Genomic DNA, 19048 nt, shown 5'->3' with positions numbered 1-19048 from the left:
GTTCACCTTGGCCAACATCTCCATGAAGGCGCACTGCCACTCCTTGGCCAAAGCCTCACCCTCTTTCGTCTCTGCCTTGCACTGTGTCTCATCACACTTGTTGCCCACCAGCATGATATGTCCAAGAAGCCAACCCCCCAGAGCAAGTGTAGCATCTAGACTGGCTCATGCTTTCAAGGCAGAGACAAGCCGACACCTGCCCTCTGACTGTCTTCTGTGTATTCTTCCATAGAGGAATCTATGCACCTTTGCTCTGTCGGTACTGTAAGTACTGGATGAACTGAAGCTTCATCTGTGATTAGTTCAGGAAAGATACTGGATGTACTCAGTGTGCCCCCAGGGGTCTTCTGAATAAAGCAGCCTCTGCTTCCCAGGAGGGAGACACGGCACACCTGTGAAGAACCTGTAGCAGCACAGTGCCCATATGAAGGAGCGGGAGACTGAAAATGGCTGTGTGTGCCTCTGAACGAGGAAGAAAACAGCATGCTATGTATGGTCATAGTAAGAATGTGTGAGGGCATTTGAGAAGACGGATGTGTTTATGAGAGGAATGAAAGTGGGTTAGACTGGAGCAAGAATGTATGCTCTGTGCGGTGCTCGTGGGTGTGCATGAATGCAAGCTGACAAATATATGCATGCTGGCTGAATACATGAATGTGAATAGGCCTTATGTAAAGGGACTTGTGCGAAGACTGCAAGGCAAGAAAGAAAAACAAAACGGCAAAATAGTACGGAGGGGGGAGTGTTGTTTATGGAAGTACAAATATGTGACATCACAGGGTCCTTTTAATATTAATATCCTATCTTCAGCCCCATCGACACAGAAATAGACTGATTAGAAGCGTTTTGCTCTTACAGAGGGTTCAGCTTCTCGGTTTGTTGCTGATTGCATAACAGATGCAACTCCAAAGTCTGTTAAAATGTCAGAGATTCAAGTCACAGTAATTCAATCTGGAGTAATGAAATCTGGAAGCTGCTTGTCTGTGGGATTAGCCAAAACTGATGGATTCAAACTAAGCACACCAATTAGTTACCTACCTGAGGTAACAGGCCTGGCTGAAACACTTTGGGATCAGATGATCAAACAACCATGAGCTAAACAAGTTGGTTTCAGATCAAGGGGCTTCCCACTCATCCTATCTTGCCTACACAATTCCTACTATTTCTGAGGCCTGCGTTATAAAGAGCTTTCTCGCCTAAACTGACTTTCGCTTCCCACACTGTTAGAAGTCTTTTTTGTGCATTGCTAACGGCTTCATTCCCCCAGGAGATGGAATGTTTGCAAACATTCCATGACATTCCAGCAGTCCAGTTAATGTTGCTAAAGAACAAACATTCTTCAGCTCTTTCGACAATAGTAGTAGTATTAGTAGTCATCCAGTGGTAGCACTACTACTATTAGTGATAGTATAATACTAATCCCGTTATTGTTGCTAAAAGCTTTACCCAGAACAAAAATTCTCCAGCTCTTTCAACAATAAATCATACCTCCAAGGTTTTCATCTATCTGATTTACTTGCACTTGTTCGGTAATTCTGCTATATTTCTGCAGTCTGCTCCTTGTTTCTGCGCCAACACCCCAGAATCCAATGGCCTGAAAGCTGTTTTTGCACCAGAATCAATTTCCCATTTCTGAGTTATTTCAGATAATTCTTTCTTCACACGTCACTAAGACATGTTTTACAGATGGACTGACAATGCATAAAGCGCTGCTAGATAAGCCGGTGGCATCTGTGGCCAGCAGTGCCTTTTACTGCTTTGCCTGGTTAGCCAGCTGCGGCCAACCCTGGCCAAAGAAAGATCTGGCCACTACAAAGAGTGTCCTAATTACATCTAGATTAGATTGCTTCAAATGTATTCTACACGATGCTGTTTGCTTCCATCTGTTGCGGTCTTCAGCCACCAGGCAAAGACATTTTGTTTCATCTGGAGTTCCTTCGGTGATCTCTCTCTCCCCTATGTTGTTATTGTTATTTTTATGTGTGTTTTAGTCTGGTTTTAATAACACATTTTTGTTTGGTTTTAATGTTTTTAAGATCTGTTTTTATTATTTATGTTTTTTAATTTGTGGGGAGGGACGCTGGCTCAGCGGTAGAGCATCTGCTTGGTAAGGAGAAGGTCCCAGGTTCAATCCCCGGCATCTCCAACTAAAAAGGGTCCAGGCAAATAGGCGTGAAAAATGTCAGCTTGAAACCCTGGAGAGCTGCTGCCAGTCTTTATAGACAACACTGACTCTGATGAACCAAGGGTCTGATTCAGTATAAGGCAGCTTCATATGTTCATATTTTCAATCTGTTAGCCGTCTTGATGGTCCTGATGAGAGTATAAAGGTGGGATAGAATAAGTACACAGCTGTTTGAATGAGTATATGGCATATCAAGAAGTGGCCTTCAATCCAGTCAAACTTTAAAGCATACAAATCAACCAATCATAATGTAAGAGCTGGGGGGGTGGGCTCCCTCTGGGTATCCTACCCCCCCAGGGAAAGTGTATGCGCAATACATAGCCTCTCCTCTCCCAGTGTAGTGAATGCCGCGTGGTCACTGTCTGGCTATGCCTGGCAGATGGTCACTGCAATGGCCTCTCCTGCATTACTGCATCCGTAGCAACACCTTCTCGCTGGTCCCCCCCGTTTTTCACAGAGTTTGCTACGTCATGGTGCGACCGAATTGTCCAGTGGTATAACTGGATGGGCAGGCTGGGCCCACCAACCTTGCCAGCCTAAGAGAAGGAAAACTCTAACATCAAACCCGGGCAGATAGAGCTCGTTAATGTAACACCTACCACCTGGAGGACTCGCTGCCGGCGTCCCGGCTTACTGGGCCATGGCAGATGACCCCCAGGTGAAAGGGTGGAGCCAGTACCGCGCACACTGCGCTTCACCTAAAAAATTCCTCTGCGCAGGCCTGAAGGGCATATCCACATACACAACCCATAACGCATCAAGTCCTGCAGCGATGGGCAAGGGGCGAAACGGCAGGTGGAAGGTGCCACTGGAAGCTGCAGTCCCGATCCTGCATGTAGGCGGTTCAGGGTATTGGTCGCCTGATGCTAACCCGGAGACGAAAGCATTTTTCGGCAGCACCCTGAACGACCAAGCAGCCTTATCTAGGGACAGCACTGCTTGCTCCACACGGAGAGGGTCCTAGAAAAGGTGGCCTAAACAAAGCTCGTCTCCTCCACCCCAGTTGGCTAGCCGCGGTCAACGGGCATCCTTACTTGCGGTCGAAAAATAACAACAAAGAAAAGGCATGCACCTGCCTCACAAAGTGTGCAAAGACTAAAGCTTGCGTGTTGGAACATCAGAACCATGCTTGACACAGTAGACAGTGGTCACCCTGAACGACGCTCTGCTCTAGTTGCCCACGAACTTCTCAGGTTGAATATCGACATAGCAGCTCTCAGTGAGGTCCGTTTCCCTGAGGAAGGTAGTCTTCAAGAACACGGTGCTGGCTATACCCTCTACTGGTCAGGTAAGTCAAAGGCTGAGAGCCGCCTTTCTGGCGTTGGCTTCATGGTCAGGAACTCCATTGCCTCCAAACTCGAAAACCTGCCAACAGGTCACTCAGATCGCATCATGTCCATGAGCCTCCCACTTCAAAACAAGCAGCATGCAACACTCTTCAGTGTGTATGCCCCAACCCTTCAAGCAGATCCTGCAGAAAAGAACAAGTTCTATGCTGATCTACACAACCTCGTACGGAAGACCCCTACAGAGGACAAGGTGATCATCCTTGGTGACTTCAATGCCAGAGTAGGTAAAGACTCGGAAGCCTGGAAAGGAGTACTTGGCAAACACGGCATTGGCAACTGCAATGATAACGGGCGCCTCCTGCTAGAATTCTGCATGGAGCACCAGCTCACCATCACCAACACTATCTTCCAGCAGAAGAACAGTCTGAAGACAACCTGGATGCACCCACGGTCCAAGCACTGGCACCTTATCGACTACATTCTGGTGTGCCAGAGAGACCTTCGAGATGTCTTACACACCCGAGTAATGCCCAGTGCAGAATGTCATACGGATCATCGTCTTGTACGCTGCAATCTCCGTCTTCACTTTAAACCCACACCCAGGAGAGGAGGTATCCCTCGGAGGAAGTTTCAGGTTGGCAGTCTCCAGTCAGCCGAAGTTAAAAGCTGCCTTCCTGGCAAAACTCCAGTCAAGAATTGAGGACCCCAGTTGCCCCACAGACCCTTCTCCAGAAGCACTCTGGGAACACCTGAAAACTACCGTCCTGCAGATCTCTGAAGAAGTCCTCGGGTTCTCCACAAGGAAGAACAAGGACTGGTTTGATGAGAACAATCAAGAGATCCAAGATTTACTGGCGAAAAAGAGATCTGCCTACCAAGCACATCTTGCTCAGCCCTCCTGTCCTGGGAAAAAAGCAACCTTTCGCGCTGTATGTAGCAACCTCCAGTGCAAGCTTCGAGACATTCAGAATGAGTGGTGGACCAAGCTTGCTGAGAGAACCCAGCTGTGTGCAGACACTGGTGATTTAAGAGGGTTCTACAAAGCCCTGAAGGCGGTATATGGTCCATCATATCAGACTCAGAGTCCCTTGCGTAGTGCAGACGGCCAGGTGCTCCTCACAGACAAGGCATCCATATTGAACCGGTGGTCGGAGTATTTTCAGGTTCTCTTCAGTGCCAACCGCGTAGTTCAAGATTCAGCAATTCACCTCACCCCACTTCAACCAGTGAAAACAGAGTTGGATGAGATCCCCACTCTAGAAGAGACTGTTAAAGCCATCAAGCAACTGAAAAGCGGCAAGGCAGCAGGAGTTGATGGAATTCCACCAGAGATCTGGAAGCATGGGGGCACAGTACTACATAGCTCACTTCACAAAGTACTTGTCACCTGCTGGGAACAAGGCAAATTACCACAGGACTTTCGAGATGCAATCATCATCACCCTATACAAGAACAAAGGGGAAAAGTCAGACTGCTCCAACTACCGGGAGATAACCCTGCTCTCCATCGCAGGCAAAATCCTTGCCAGAATACTCCTGAACAGACTGGTGCCCGCCATTGCAGAAGAACTCCTCCCAGAGAGCCAGTGCGGCTTCAGAGCTAACAGGAGCACCAGCGACATGGTATTTGTTCTCAGGCAGCTCCAAGAGAAATGCAGGGAACAGAACAAGGCTCTGTATGTGACTTTTGTCGACCTTACCAAAGCTTTCGATACCGTTAGCAGGAAAGGCCTGTGGCAAATCTTGGAACGTTTAGGATGTCCCCCAAGGTTCCTCAGCATGATCATCCAGCTACACGAAGACCAGCGAGGCCAAGTCAGACACTGCAAAGACCTCTCGGAGACCTTCCCAATAGGCACAGGTGTAAAGCAAGGCTGCGTTCTCGCGCCAACTCTCTTTACGATCTTCTTTAGCATGATGCTTCAAAGAGCCGCAGTAGATCTAGATGATGACGATGGCGTCTACATCCGCTATCGCACCGATGGCAGCCTGTTCAACCTGAGGCGACTAAAGGCCCACTCCAAGACAATGGAAAAACTCATCCGAGAGCTACTGTTTGCTGATGATGCTGCACTCGTCTCCCACTCGGTATCAGCTCTGCAGCATATGACGTCCTGCTTTGCAGAGGCTGCCAAGCTATTCGGCCTAGAAGTTAGTCTGAAGAAGACAGAAGTTCTCCACCAGCCTGCACCCGAGGAAGATTATCACCCTCCCTGCATCACTGTGGGTGAATCAGTTCTGAAGACAGTCCAGCAGTTCAGCTACCTGGGGTGCATCATCTCCTCAGATGCTAAGATCGACAAGGAGATTGACAACAGGCTGGCAAAGGCAAACCGTGCCTTTGGCCGACTGCACAAAAGAGTGTGGAGCAACAAGCATCTGGAAAAAGGCACAAAGATCAATGTTTACAAAGCGGTTGTGATGATAACCCTCATCTACGGCTCCGAATCGTGGGTTTTATACCGTCATCACCTGCGACTCCTTGAGCGCTTTCATCAGCGCTGCCTTCGCACCATCCTCAACATCCACTGGAGTGACTTTGTGACCAACACTGAAGTTCTCAAGCGGGCGGAGGTTACCAGCATCGAGGCACTGCTGTTGAAGACGCAGCTGCGCTGGGCAGGGCATATTTCTAGGATGGAAAACCACCGCCTTCCCAAGATTGCTCTGTATGGCGAACTCTCCACCGGCCATCGAAATAGAGGGGCACCAAAGAAGAGGTACAAGGACTCTTTGAAGAAATCCCTTGGCACCTGTCGCATCAACCATCACCAGTGGTCTGACCTAGCCTCAGATCGCAAAGCATGGAGGCACACCGTCCACCAGGCTGTCTCTTCTTTTGAGAACGCACGCATAGCTGGTCTTGAGGACAAAAGGAGATTGAGGAAGAATCGCACTGCTACAGCACCAACCCTAAATCAGACTTTTTCCTGCAGCCACTGTGGCCGGACCTGCCTGTCCCGCATTGGTCTTGTCAGCCACCAGCGAGCCTGCAGCAGACGTGGACTATTGCACCCTTCTTAATTCTTCGTTCGCGAAGCCAAGCCGAGAAAGAGAATGTAAGAGCTTAAGAGCAGCCCCACTGAATCAAACACCATCTTGTCTAACACAGTTGTCAACCAGCTGTCCTGGGGCCAACTAGAGGGCACAGAGACCAAGGACTTCTCCTGGCACTAGTATTCAATGGTTGACTTCCTCTGAACATGGAGGTTCCCTTTGGTCACTAAGGCTAATAGCCGCTAATAGACCTATCCTCTATGAATTTGTCTAACTCCCTTTTAAAGCCATGTATGCTTGCGGTCATAACTACATCCTCTGGAAGAGAATTCTACATTAATCAATTGCTGAGTAAAGCAAAAATATATTTTGTCTGTTCTGATATTCTAATATTTTGGGAAAGGGCAGTAAAGTTATTTATCCACTCTTTCTGCCCTATGCATAATTTTATAAACCACTATAATGAACATATGAAGCTGCCTTATACTGAATCAGACCCTTGGTCCATCAAAGTCAGTATTGGCTACTCAGACTGGCAGCGGCTCTCCAGGGTCTCAAGCTGAGGTGTTTCACACATATTTGCCTGCACCCTTTTTTGGAGATGCCAGGGATTGAACCTGGGACCTTCTGCTTACCAAGCAGATGCTCTACCACTGAGCCACCGTCCCTCCCCATAATGTTGCTGTTATGTATGAGGATTCAAGAGAAGACTTTGGTGTTTCCGCCTGGCTCATTGGAGCCACACGGACTGAGCTTGGGGACTTGGGAACAAAGGGCTGTAGGATTCAAACCCCCACAGGCCAGGACCAATCACAAGCCCCCACCGGTTTGAATGACCCAATAACGTGCTTGCGCGGGAACCCAGAGATGTATCTAAGTTCCGCCGTGGGCCCCAAATGCCAGTCTTGTACTGTGACCGTATACTATGTGATTCCTATTAAAGAGCTTGTTATAACTTACTCCGAAACTCTGCCATGCATAGAACCTACTATATTATAGTTGCCCTCAGTCTTTTTTTCTTCTAAACTGAAAAATCCAAATCTTTTCAGCCTCTCCTCACAGGAAAGATGCTCCTAATCCCTTAATCAGAACCACCACCATTATTTAACGGTAAGGACTGAAGAATTCTGCATTAAGGAGCATCAAACAAAAAATTAGAATCCTGTATTATGCTAACAACTACTGCATATTGGGTAGTCTAGCACATATTCGCTCCATACATAGAAGGATAGGTAAAGATAAAGGTAGTCCCCTGAGCAAGCACCGGTCGTTTTCGACTCTGGGGTGACATTGCTTTCACAACGTTTTCACGGCAGACTTTTTACAGGGTGGTTTGCCATTGCCTTCCCCAGTCATCTGCACTTTTCCCCCAGCAGCAAGCTGGGGACTCATTTTACCCACCTCGGAAGGATGGAAGGCTGAGTCAGCCTTGAGCCGGCTAACTGAACCAGCTTCCGCTGGGATCGAACTCAGGTCGTGAGCAGAGGGCTCCGACAGCAGTACTGCAGCTTTACCACTCTGTACCACAGGGCTCTTACACAGAAGGATACTTTCATGTTAATCCTGTCCCAGTTTGTTCTATACAGACTGTGCTTCATTTGCCACTCATGTGAAAAATAACTTACGGAAAAAATATGCTTGTGGCATTTCCTGAGACACTACAATATGGACAGAGTATATATTGCAAGTCTTTATAAATGCACTGTTAACAGGCTTTATTATTATTATTATTATTATTACTACATTTGATGAATCGCCCTATCCCAGCTAGTGCCAGGCTCAGGGCGATGTACAACATTTAAAAAAAAATACATATACATAAAATCAATTACACTTTTAAAAGTACTGAAATATTCCTCAAACAGGCTACCCTTTCAGCTAATACTACTATGCTAGTTTATTGCAATCTTCTAATATGCAATTTGTAAAACAATTCTAGCTCATTTAGCACATCTGAGCAGCAGAAATATTTAGACTGAAATAAAACACAGAAAAACTACAGAATTAGTCCTGATTTTTTAAAAAATTCCTACTTGTGTCACTAATTAGGGGGGAGGGAGGAAAATGGCGGAAGTCTTCCTAATGCTGGAAAGACAGTGCAAAACTGCCACACAGAATTCGCATGCCTCCTTCACTTTTCACAGTTTCAGTCTCACCTGACAGTTCAGACATTTTAAAGTCTCACAGTTCCTGCCCTTTTCCGCCTGCTTCACAGTAACACCCTAAAGTCCTTAATCTACAGAACAACTGCATTAGCACTAGCCATCTATCTACTACAGATGGACAACACAGGAGATTAAAGTTGACATCTTAAGCACAAGCAGGACTTATTTATGAGTCTTAAAATGTATAAACAGAAAAGCAATAAACGCCACAGCTAACTTACATCAGATAAGAACTACAGAGCAGGGGGTCCCTGGTTCGAATCCTTTTTCTGCCAAGATGACCAGAGGCAAGCCTTATTTCCCTTAGACGCAGCACTTTATCTGCTATACAGGAAACATAGCATATTCTATTCTAGAATGTTATTACAAGGATTAAAACTTTATTTATTTATTTATTAGATTTATATCCCACCCTCCCCACCAAGGCAGGCTCAGGGCAGCTCACAGGCCAGATGGCAATGTAAAAACATTAATAACAATAAAAGCATACAATAACATAAAACAATAAAACATAAAAAATACATTTGGTGCTCTCTCTCTCGGCTTGACTTCGCGATTGAAGATTTAAGAAAGGTGCAGTAGTCCACGTCTGCTACAGGCTCGCTGGTGGCTGACAAGACCAATGCGGGACAGGCAGGTCCGGCCACAGTGGCTGCAGGGAAAAGTCTGATTTGGGACTGGTGCTGTAGCAGTACGATTTTTCCTCAATCTCCTTTCATCCTCAAGACCAGCTATACGTGCGTTCTCAAAGGAAGAGACAGCCTGTTGGATGGTGTGTCTCCATGCTTTGCGATCTGAGGCTAGGACAGACCACTGGTGATGGTTAATGCAACAGGTACCAAGGGATTTCTTCAAGGAGTCCTTGTACCTCTTCTTTGGTGCCCCTCTATTTCGATGGGCGATGGAAAGTTCACCATACAGGGCAATTTTGGGAAGGCGGTGGTTTTCCATCCTGGAGATATGCCCTGCCCAGCGCAGCTGCGTCTTCAACAACAATGCCTCGATGCTTGTAACCTCCGCCTGCTTGAGGACTTCAGTGTTGGTCACAAAGTCACTCCAGTGGATGTTGAGGATGGTGCGAAGGCAGCGCTGATGAAAGCGCTCAAGGAGTCGCAGGTGATGACGGTATAAAACCCACGATTCGGAGCCGTAGATGAGGGTTGTCATCACAACCGCTTTATAAACATTGATCTTTGTGCCTTTTTTCAGATGCTTGTTGCTCCACGCTCTTTTATGCAGTCGGCCAAATGCATGGTTTGCCTTTGCCAGTCTATTGTCAATCTCCTTGTCGATCTTGCCGTCTGAGGAGATGATGCACCACAGGTAGCTGAACTGCTGGACTGTCTTCAAAACTGATTCACCCACAGTGATGCAAGGAGGGTGATAATCTTCCTCGGGTGCAGGCTGGTGGAGAACTTCTGTCTTCTTCAGACTAACTTCTAGGCAGAATAGCTTGGCAGCCTCTGCAAAGCACGACGTCATATGCTGCAGAGCTGATACCGAGTGGGAGACAAGTGCAGCATCATCAGCAAACAGTTTCCATTGTCTTGGAGTGGGCCTTTAGTCGCCTCAGGTTGAACAGGCTGCCATCGGTGCGATAGCGGATGTAGACACCATCGTCGTCATCTAAATCTACTGCGGCTCTTTGAAGCATCATGCTAAAGAAGATCGTAAAGAGAGTTGGCGCGAGAACACAGCCTTGCTTTACACCTGTGCCTATTGGGAAGGGCTCCGAGAGATCGTTGCCGTGTCTGACTTGGCCAAGTCAGATTTGGTGCTATCTTACAGTTATATAGACGAATAACTAGGCGGGATCCAGGGGTATCTTCATGATCACATCCAGTGGTCTAGGCCGGGGATGGCCGACGGTAGCTCTCCAGATGTTTTTTGCCGACAACTCCCATCAGCCCCAGCCATTGGCCATGCTGGCTGGGGCTGATGGGAGTTATAGGCAAAAAACATCTGGAGAGCTACCGTCGGCCACCCCTGGTCTAGGTGATGCTTCCTGCAGCTAATTTGTACAATTGCTCCCTCCAGTTTTGTATTCAACAATTAAATGTGAGATGGAAAAGTGGAGTCTTGCAGGCCTTGTGGAACTGGGAAAAGTCACACAAGGCTCGAACCCAGGGGCGGGGAACCTCCGTCCCAAGGGCCATATACGGCCCTCAAGGTCACTTGGTGTGGCCCTCGCGGATTGCTGGACTGAACCGAGACATGTGGCAGCCTCTCTGGGGCCTGGCTGGCCGGCCAGAATTGCTGCAGGGCCTGGAAAAGTTATTGTCACAGTTCAGTTTGCACTTGATTATCCCAGATGGTGTGGCCTAATATGCTAATGAGTGTGTGACCTAATATGCTAATATTAGGAGATGAAGTCTAATATGCTACTGAGTTCTTGCTGGGCTTTTTCTACAAAAAAGCCCTGGACCTATGCATTTGCCTAGGACGGTGGGCCGTGTGTGTGCGTGTGTCAGATTAGGCTCTCCCCACATGACTTCAAATAGAAAAACAATTACCGTATTTGCATTAATTTTGCTGGCCTGAATCATTCTCCCTCAGCAGAGCACTGTTTTTTAAGTTGATAATTTTTATGGCCCCCGAATGATGTTATAAATATCCATATGGCCCTTGGCATAAAAAAGGTTCCCCACCCCTGCTCTAACCTCATCCGGGAATTCGTTCCACCAATAGGGTGCGGCTACTGAAAAAGCTCTGGCTCTAGCTGTTTTTAGCCTAGCTTCCTTCGGCCTGGGGATCAACAAAAGATTTTGCATTCCTGAATGTAGTACCCTCTGGGGAACGTATGGGGAAAGGCGGTCCCTAAGCTAAGCCAGTTTGGTGTAGTGGTTAAGTGTGCGGACTCTTATCTGGGAGAACTGGGTTTGATTCCCCACTCAATGCACCTGCTGGAATGCCCTTGGGTCAGCCATAGCTCTCGCAGAGCTGTCCTTGGAAGGGCAGCTGCTGTGAGAAGCTCTCTCAGCCCCACCTACTTCACAGGGTGTCTGTTGGGGGGGGGGGGGCAGAGGTAAAGGAGATTGCGCAGTTTCTCAGGAAATCAGATTCAGAGTATAGGGCAGAATATAAATCCAATATCATCTTCTTCTAAACAGGTCCCAGGCCATGTAGGACTTTAAAAGTAATAACCTGCACCTTGTAGCAAATCCAATATGCAACAGGCAGCCAGTGCAGCACTTTCAATCCAGGTTGTAGGTGCTCCCACATAGAAAGCCTCAGCAGCAATCGAGCTGCCTCATTCTGCACTAGCTGTAGTTTCCAGGTTTGAGACAAGGACAGCCCCATGTAGAAGGCGTTACAGTAGTCCAATCTCGAGGTGACCATAGCATGGATCACAGCTCCAAGGGAAGGGGACCAGCTGCCATCCACTGAAGGTGGTAAAAGGCAGATTTGGCAGTATTCAAGGAAGGCTCCAGTAATACCTCTAGGCTTTTGTCTTGTATATATTCTTGTATATGTAAAATATATATATAAAACTTTGAACACCTGAAATCAGATTCAAATACTAAGTATTAGTAACAGGATCCTGACTACAGTTGTCACCTTTTTTTGATACTCTCTCTCTTTAACAGCTACATGAACTTCAACACATGAAGCATTTCCTATCATGGAGATGCTCTGATAAAGTTTTACCTACTCAGCCTATTATGCAGCCATTAGAAAAGATGCTCTGTGAAGAACCATATGACCACCACACAGTCTTTAAAGGCAAGAGGCAAGGAGATATTTATTAGGAATGGCAGGCTGCAAATTATTAATGAGACTTATAAGTCTTCTAAATCAAGAAATGACAACCCTATGCATATCTCTTGCCAGACTGGTATCAGCTACAATCCAGCCAGCTTTTTCAATCCCACCAAATCCCCCTCCTCACTACAATTTCTGTCCCACATGGCTTTTGTCCACAAAGCTCCCATGATCCCCAGCATAGCTGTTGGTAGTCAAAGGGGATCTCCCCCCTTTTTTTGGCTGTGGAAAATATGGATGGGCAATGGGCATATGGCAACACGTTGGAAGTCAGCAATGGGGATCCACAACCTTGTTCAGCCATGAAACTCGCTGGATCACCTTAGGTGGATCACGTTCAGTTTTAGAAATGAAAATAATACTGTCTGAGTATGTGCAAATGTCTTTCTGTTAGCACTGAAGAACCACAACCAATACCATTCCACGTCAAGAATAACAATATCAGAAACATGAAACATCACCACTTCTCATTTAGAAATTAGATACTGAGAAAGCAAGTCCACCTATCAACTGCTTCACACGTTCAACAGTTCACACAGCAAAATCATTTCTGTGTAGGGATTATCAAATGATTCAGAATCTTTAACAGCAGCAAAATAAGTAGAAATCTGCACAGAGACCATGGCATATAAAAAGGAAGACAATTTCACACTTCATTAAGCAATCAAGATTCATGTTCCTGTAAGTCTGTAATGTGCTCACTGCAAACACACATTTCTGATTAGATGCATCATGCAGGTACATACACACAGAATCAACTGAGGTTTCTCGTCAAACAGACACACTGTTTTTGGATGTGCTGAGTGTATAGAAGCCACATAATAGTCTCTGCTAGGCTGTCTAATTTGTGACCTACCCAAGCTGTACAACAGCCCACCAGGGATGTCAAACTCATTTGTTATGAGGGCCGGATGGGATAAATGAGACTTAGTTGGGCCAGGCCACATGTATCATAAAATGTAATGCCAGGAAGTAGAGATACAAACTTCAAAAAGGACACAGAGGTGCTTTTTTTTAAAAAAAAAAAAAGATGCTTTCTTTATATCTCTCTCGTGGGATCGAGGGAACTGTGCAAAGGAAGCTCTGGCTCTTTCCCTCCTTCCCCAGGGGACGAGGGGGGGGAGGAGCCTCAGCCAACAGAAATAAGAAAGGTTTGGCTCAGTAGTTCTGCTATGTGACTAAGAGAGCTTGGCAGAGCAACCTCCCCCCCCTTTCTCCCCAAGGGAGGAGCCTCAGCCAATGGAGAAAGTAGAGGCTTTGCTCTATATGTCCTGTGTGATTGAGCAAGCCTGGCAAAGCAAACTGTGACACAGAAGGAAGCAAAAGAGAGGGAGAAGGAAACAGACTTGCTCGGGAGCCTGATAGAAGGCCTCTGGTGGCCTCATGTGGCCCCCGAGTCACATGTTTGACACCCCATTGGTCTGAAACAGTACTACCAGTTTGGTTTATTCACTGGAGCTTGCCGAATGGGACGTAACTCCAACAACTGTTCCTACTTCACAATGTTGCCTATTTGGTCCCAAGCCCAACTGCAAATGTTGACTTTCCCTTTAAAGGAACCTTAAAGGTATGGCAGGTTAAGTAAAAGATGGATCCTTCACATGAGCCATGATTACAGAATACCTGCGGGGGGGGGGGGGGGTGGAGGGTGAATATGACATACGTTTTACAGAGAACAGTAAAAACGAAATTTTTCCAGATTGTTTTGGGAGTTATACACATTGATTAAAAGCTTCTCCAAGTGCTCTGTTTCTATGACCTCGTTATATAAGCTACCTCACAGGACCATATGGGATGCATTTGGCTTGGCTGACCACAATGTGTGCAGACCTGAGCCATATGGGCCTCACATTACTTGGCCATTGGGGCTTTCAGCCTGCCTCCTTCTCAAGATTTGAGGCAGATAACAAAACAAACAAATTTTAAAAAATACGGTGTCAGATTTCACCTAATTCAATGACATTTCAACATCACCCCTTTCTTAGCCACCAAGTCTTAAAACAACAACATCCTGACCCCTACTTTGGCACCCAAGGGTGTAACTGTATATTTACCTACATGGAACTAAGATTCATGAAGTAGGATTTATTTCTACATTAAAAAGGACTAGATATTATTAACTAGTATATTATTCACTTATTGTTGTTTTTTAACTGTTTTACCATGACTGCGATCCGCCCTGAGCCCATATGGGAAAGGGCCAAATATAAATCAACCAAATAGATAGCTTACACCTGCCACTGCCACAGCATGATTTCCTTCTGATTCAACGTGTTTAGGATCAGGCGGGATGTATTTTAGCATATTGTGGGCACAGACCACAGCGAGTCCAATGCTCTGCGTTTAGAAGGCCCCAGGTTCAATTAATCAGAAGAAGAGTTGGGTTTTATACCCCACTTTTCTCTGCCTTAAGATGTCTCAAAAATGGCTCCCTTTCGCTACCAACAGGCATCTCATGAGGCAGATGTGGCTGCAAGAGTTCTCAAAGAACTGTGACTGACCCAAGGTCATCCAGCTGGCCTCATGCACAGAAAGCATGGGGAATCAAACCCAATTCTCCAGATTAGATTCCACCACTCTTAACCACTGTACCACATTACTCAGAAGGATCTCAGGACCAATACACAGCTTACAAAGTCTTCCTGTTCCCAACATGTCTGCCTTGACCAGGCATGCTCTGGGAGGAGTTCTGCACTCAGAACTTAATCCCCGGGTGCATGAGGGCCCAATTCAGCTAAGAAAAGAATTCAATTCCACCCCCCATGCTATTTCCCCAGTGTAAAATGATTCTAGGGAGTCACAATTTACCCTGTTGTGGAAACCTGCATATACTGATAGTGATATCAGGGATGGCCAAACAGCAGCTTAGGAGCCACATGTAGCTCTTTCACAAATATTGTGTGGCTCTCAAAGCCCCCACAAACCTGTCAGCTGGATTGGAGAAGGCATTTGTCTCTTTAAATCACTTCTCCAAGCCAAGCCAGTGACAGCTTGGAGAATGCATTTAAAGTTAAAGTTGCTTTCTTTCCACCTCTCCCTCTCCAATCTATTTTCCTTCCTTCCAGCTCTCAAACATCTGATGTTTATTCTATGTGGCTCTTACATTAAGCAAGTTTGGCCACCCCTGGAATATATAATAATAATTGCACACAATCGAGTTACAGTCAATTTATGGCTGGATAATGCCTTTAAAGTTAAAGTTGCTTTCTTTCCACATCTCCCTCCCCCCATCTATTTGCCTTCCTTCCCTCAAACATCTGACATTCAAGTCTTGCTGCTCTAAGACATCTAACGTTTATTCTAGGGTAGGGGTGAGCTAACTGCGGCTCAGGAGCCACATGTGGTTCTTTCACACATATCGTGTGGCTCTCAAAGTCTTCCCCCCCCCCTTGGCCAGCAAATCACTTCTCCAAGCCATGCCAGCTGATGGCTCAGAGAATGCATTTAAAGTTAATATTGCTTTCTTTACATAAGAACCTAAGAGAAGCCATATTGAATTAGGTCAATGGCCCATCCAGTCCAACACTCTGTGTCACACAGTGGCCAAAAAACCAAGTGCCATCAGGAGGTCCATCAGCGGGGCCAGGACAACAAAAGTCCTCTCACTGTGCCCCCCTTCCAAGCACAAAGAATACAGAGCATCACTGCCCCAAACAGAGAGTTCCATCTATACCCTGTGGCTAATAGCCACTGATGGACCTTTGTTCCATATGCTTATTCAATCCCCTTTTGAAGCTGTCTATAAGAACATAAGAACATCCTTCTCTCCCCTCATTTATTTGCTTGTCTGCCCGCCTCCCTTCCTCCCTCCCTGCTCTCACACTGACATGAGAGCCAGTTTGGTGTAGTGGTTAAGTGTGCGGACTCTTATCTGGGAGAACCGGGTTTGACTCCCCACTCCTCCACATGCACCTGTTGGAATGGCCTTGGGTCAGCCATAGCTATTGCAGGAGTTGTCCTTGAAAGGGCAGCTTCTGTCAGAGCTCTCTCAGCCCCACCCACCTCACAGGTTGTTTGTTGTGGGGGAAAAAGATAAAGGAGATTGTGAGCTGCTCTGAATCTCTGATTCAGAGAGAAGGGTGGGGTATAAATCTGCAGTCTTCTTCTTCTTCTACATTCATATCTTATGGCTCACAAACATCTGACATTTACTCCATGTGGCTCTTACATTAAACAAGTGTGGCCACCCCTGATTTAAAGGCATAACCTTCACCACCTCCGTTTCTATCCCTTCAGGAGCCCGGCAGAACCGTCATGCAACGATATGCAGATGCTGTAGGGTTGCCAAGTCCAATTCAAGAAATATCTGGGGACTTTGGGGGTGGAACCAGGAGCAAGGCTGTGACAAGCATAACTGAACTCCAAAGGGAGCACTGGCCATCACGTTTAAAGGGACTGCACACCTTTTAAATGCCTTCTCTCCAATGGAAATAACAAAGTTTGGGGCACCTTCTTTGGGGGCTCATAGAACTGGACCCCTGGTCCAATCTTTCTGAAACTTGGAGGGTGTTTTAGGAGAGGCACTGGATACTATGCTTCAAATTTGATGCCTCTACCTCAGAAAACAGCCCCCCAAGCCCCAGATACCCCTGATTCAATTCTCCATCATACCCTATGGCAAGGGTGGCCAAACTGTGGCTTGGAAGCCACATGTGGCTCTTTCACACATATTGTGCGGCTCTTGAAGCCCCCACCAGCTGGCTTGGAGAAGGTATTTGTCTCTTTAAATAATTTCTCCAAGTCATGGCAGCCAGCCACTTGGAGAATGCATTTAAAGTTAAAGTTGCTTTCTTTCCACCCCTCCCTTCCTCCCCCCATCTATTTGCTTTCCTTCCTCAAACATCTGATGTTCATATTGTGCAGCTCTCACGCTTATTCTATGTGGCTCTTATGTTAAGCGAGTTGGCCACCCCTGCCCTATGGGAATCGGTCTCCATAGGGAATAATGGAGTGCCCAGAGGACATCCCCCCCCCGCTGCTTTCTGATGACCCTAAGGGAGGGGTGATGGCTCAGTGGTAGAGCATTTGCTTGGTAAGCGGGAGGTCCCAGACTCATTCCCTGGCATCTCCAATTTAAAAGGGTCCAGGCAAATAGCTGTGAAAAACCTCAGCTCGAGACTGCTGCCAGTCTGAGTAGACAATACTGACTTCGATGGACCGAGGGTCTGATTCAGTATAAGGCAGCTTCATATCTTAGGGAGGGACGGCGGCTCAGTGATAGAGCATCTGCCTGGTAAGCAGAAGGTCCCAGGTTCAATCCCCAGCATCTCCAACTAAAAAGGGTCTAGGCAAATAGGCGTGAAACACCTCAGCTTGAGACCCTGGAGAGCCTCTGCCAGTCTGAGTAGACAATACTGACTTTGATGGACCGAGGGTCTGATTCAGTATAAGGCAGCTTCACATGTTCATATATGAAACGGGGGGAGGGCCTCCAAACCGGGAGATCCCCAGCCCCCACCTGGGGATTGGCAACCCTACTCGTGGGCGCCAGGAAGCCTTGCACCAGCCCTGCACGTGCACCTGCCAAGCCCAGGCTGGTCGCCCCTAGCAACAGCGGCAGATGCTCCCCTCCCGGCTCCTCCCCGCCAAACCTCCACGAAGGCGTCCGTCAGGTCGCTGGCTCGGTCCATGACGGGCAGGTGCCGCCCCGCGACGATCTTGACCTTCAGCTTCCCCGGCATCTTCCTCCTCCTCCTCCTCCTCGCGCTCCGTCCTTTGAGGCGCCGCCTCGCCTCGCCTTCCCCCGCGGCGGTTGCTGCTGAGGTAACCGCCGGAGCGCGCGCCCCATAGAACGAGCGCGGTCAAAACAGGAGGGGGGGGGAGGGAGGGAGGAAGAAGTCCCCGAACGCCGCCAAGGCGCATGCGCTGCGCGGAGGCCAGCGACCGGTGCGTGTGTGTTTTTTTCCCCCTTTTCGTTTTCTATACACCGCTCCCCCTTTCGCCTAGAGTCGCTTACTGCGCATGCGTTCGAAAGTCGCGCTCCGCTAGCCGAGCGTTTGCGCACGCGCGCTGTTATGTGAGGAGGGGGGGAAAAAGAGAGGCTACTGCGCGTGCGTCTGGGAGCATCTGACGCAGGGGGTGGCCAAACTTCCTCAACATAAGAGCCGCATAGCATAAACATCAGATGTTTTAAGAGCCGCAAAACATGAACATCAGAGGTTTGAGAGCCCCAACACATGAAGGAAGGGAGAGAGAGAGAAAGGAAGGCAAATAGATGGGAGGGAGGAAGAGGTGGAAGGAAAGGAACTTTAAATGCATTATTCAAGTTAGCAGGTGGCTTGCAGAAGTGATTATTTTAAAGAGACAAATGCCTTCTTCAAGCCAGCTGACGGGGCAGTGGGGGTTTGGAGAGCCACGCAATATGTGTAAAAGAGCCTCCTGAGCCACAATTTGGCCACCACTGATCTGGAACATCTTTCAGAATTGTTTTTAAACTGCCCCCCCCTTTTTAAACGCCCCCTGTAGATTTTCCTGATGCTAATTGAGATGCAGATTGAGTGCTAATTGAGGTCGTCCCAAACCATTGCATAAAACAGGCCAGCATGGACCTGCGAAGGCAGTAGCGGTCGAACGCGGAGTCGACGATAGGAGCCGAGCTGTAATTGCGGGGGGAGGGGCTGGTTCCTTGCAAGGCTATGCGAAAGAGCACCG

At 47.4% G+C, this 19048-nt stretch overlaps 1 protein-coding gene across 15 annotated transcripts in view; it reads right to left on the bottom strand.

Annotated features, from left to right (window-relative positions):
* C2CD5 (C2 calcium dependent domain containing 5) overlaps window positions 1-18286 on the bottom strand; it is a 148334-nt gene extending 130048 nt beyond the window's left edge. For all 15 annotated transcript variants that reach the window (XM_060245913.1, XM_060245915.1, XM_060245901.1 and 12 more), the window contains exon 1: window positions 17989-18286. In XM_060245913.1, the coding sequence (XP_060101896.1) occupies window positions 17989-18078 (90 nt within the window). In that variant the 5' untranslated portion in view covers window positions 18079-18286. The remainder of the gene's footprint in view (window positions 1-17988) is intronic.
* Window positions 18287-19048: the final 762 nt, after the last annotated feature.

The sequence above is a fragment of the Heteronotia binoei genome, chromosome 8 (assembly GCF_032191835.1).
Source record: "Heteronotia binoei isolate CCM8104 ecotype False Entrance Well chromosome 8, APGP_CSIRO_Hbin_v1, whole genome shotgun sequence".
Taxonomy (NCBI): domain Eukaryota; kingdom Metazoa; phylum Chordata; class Lepidosauria; order Squamata; family Gekkonidae; genus Heteronotia; species Heteronotia binoei.
The sequence above is the reverse complement of the archived record's forward strand: the minus strand, read 5'-3'. Positions and strand labels throughout refer to the sequence as shown.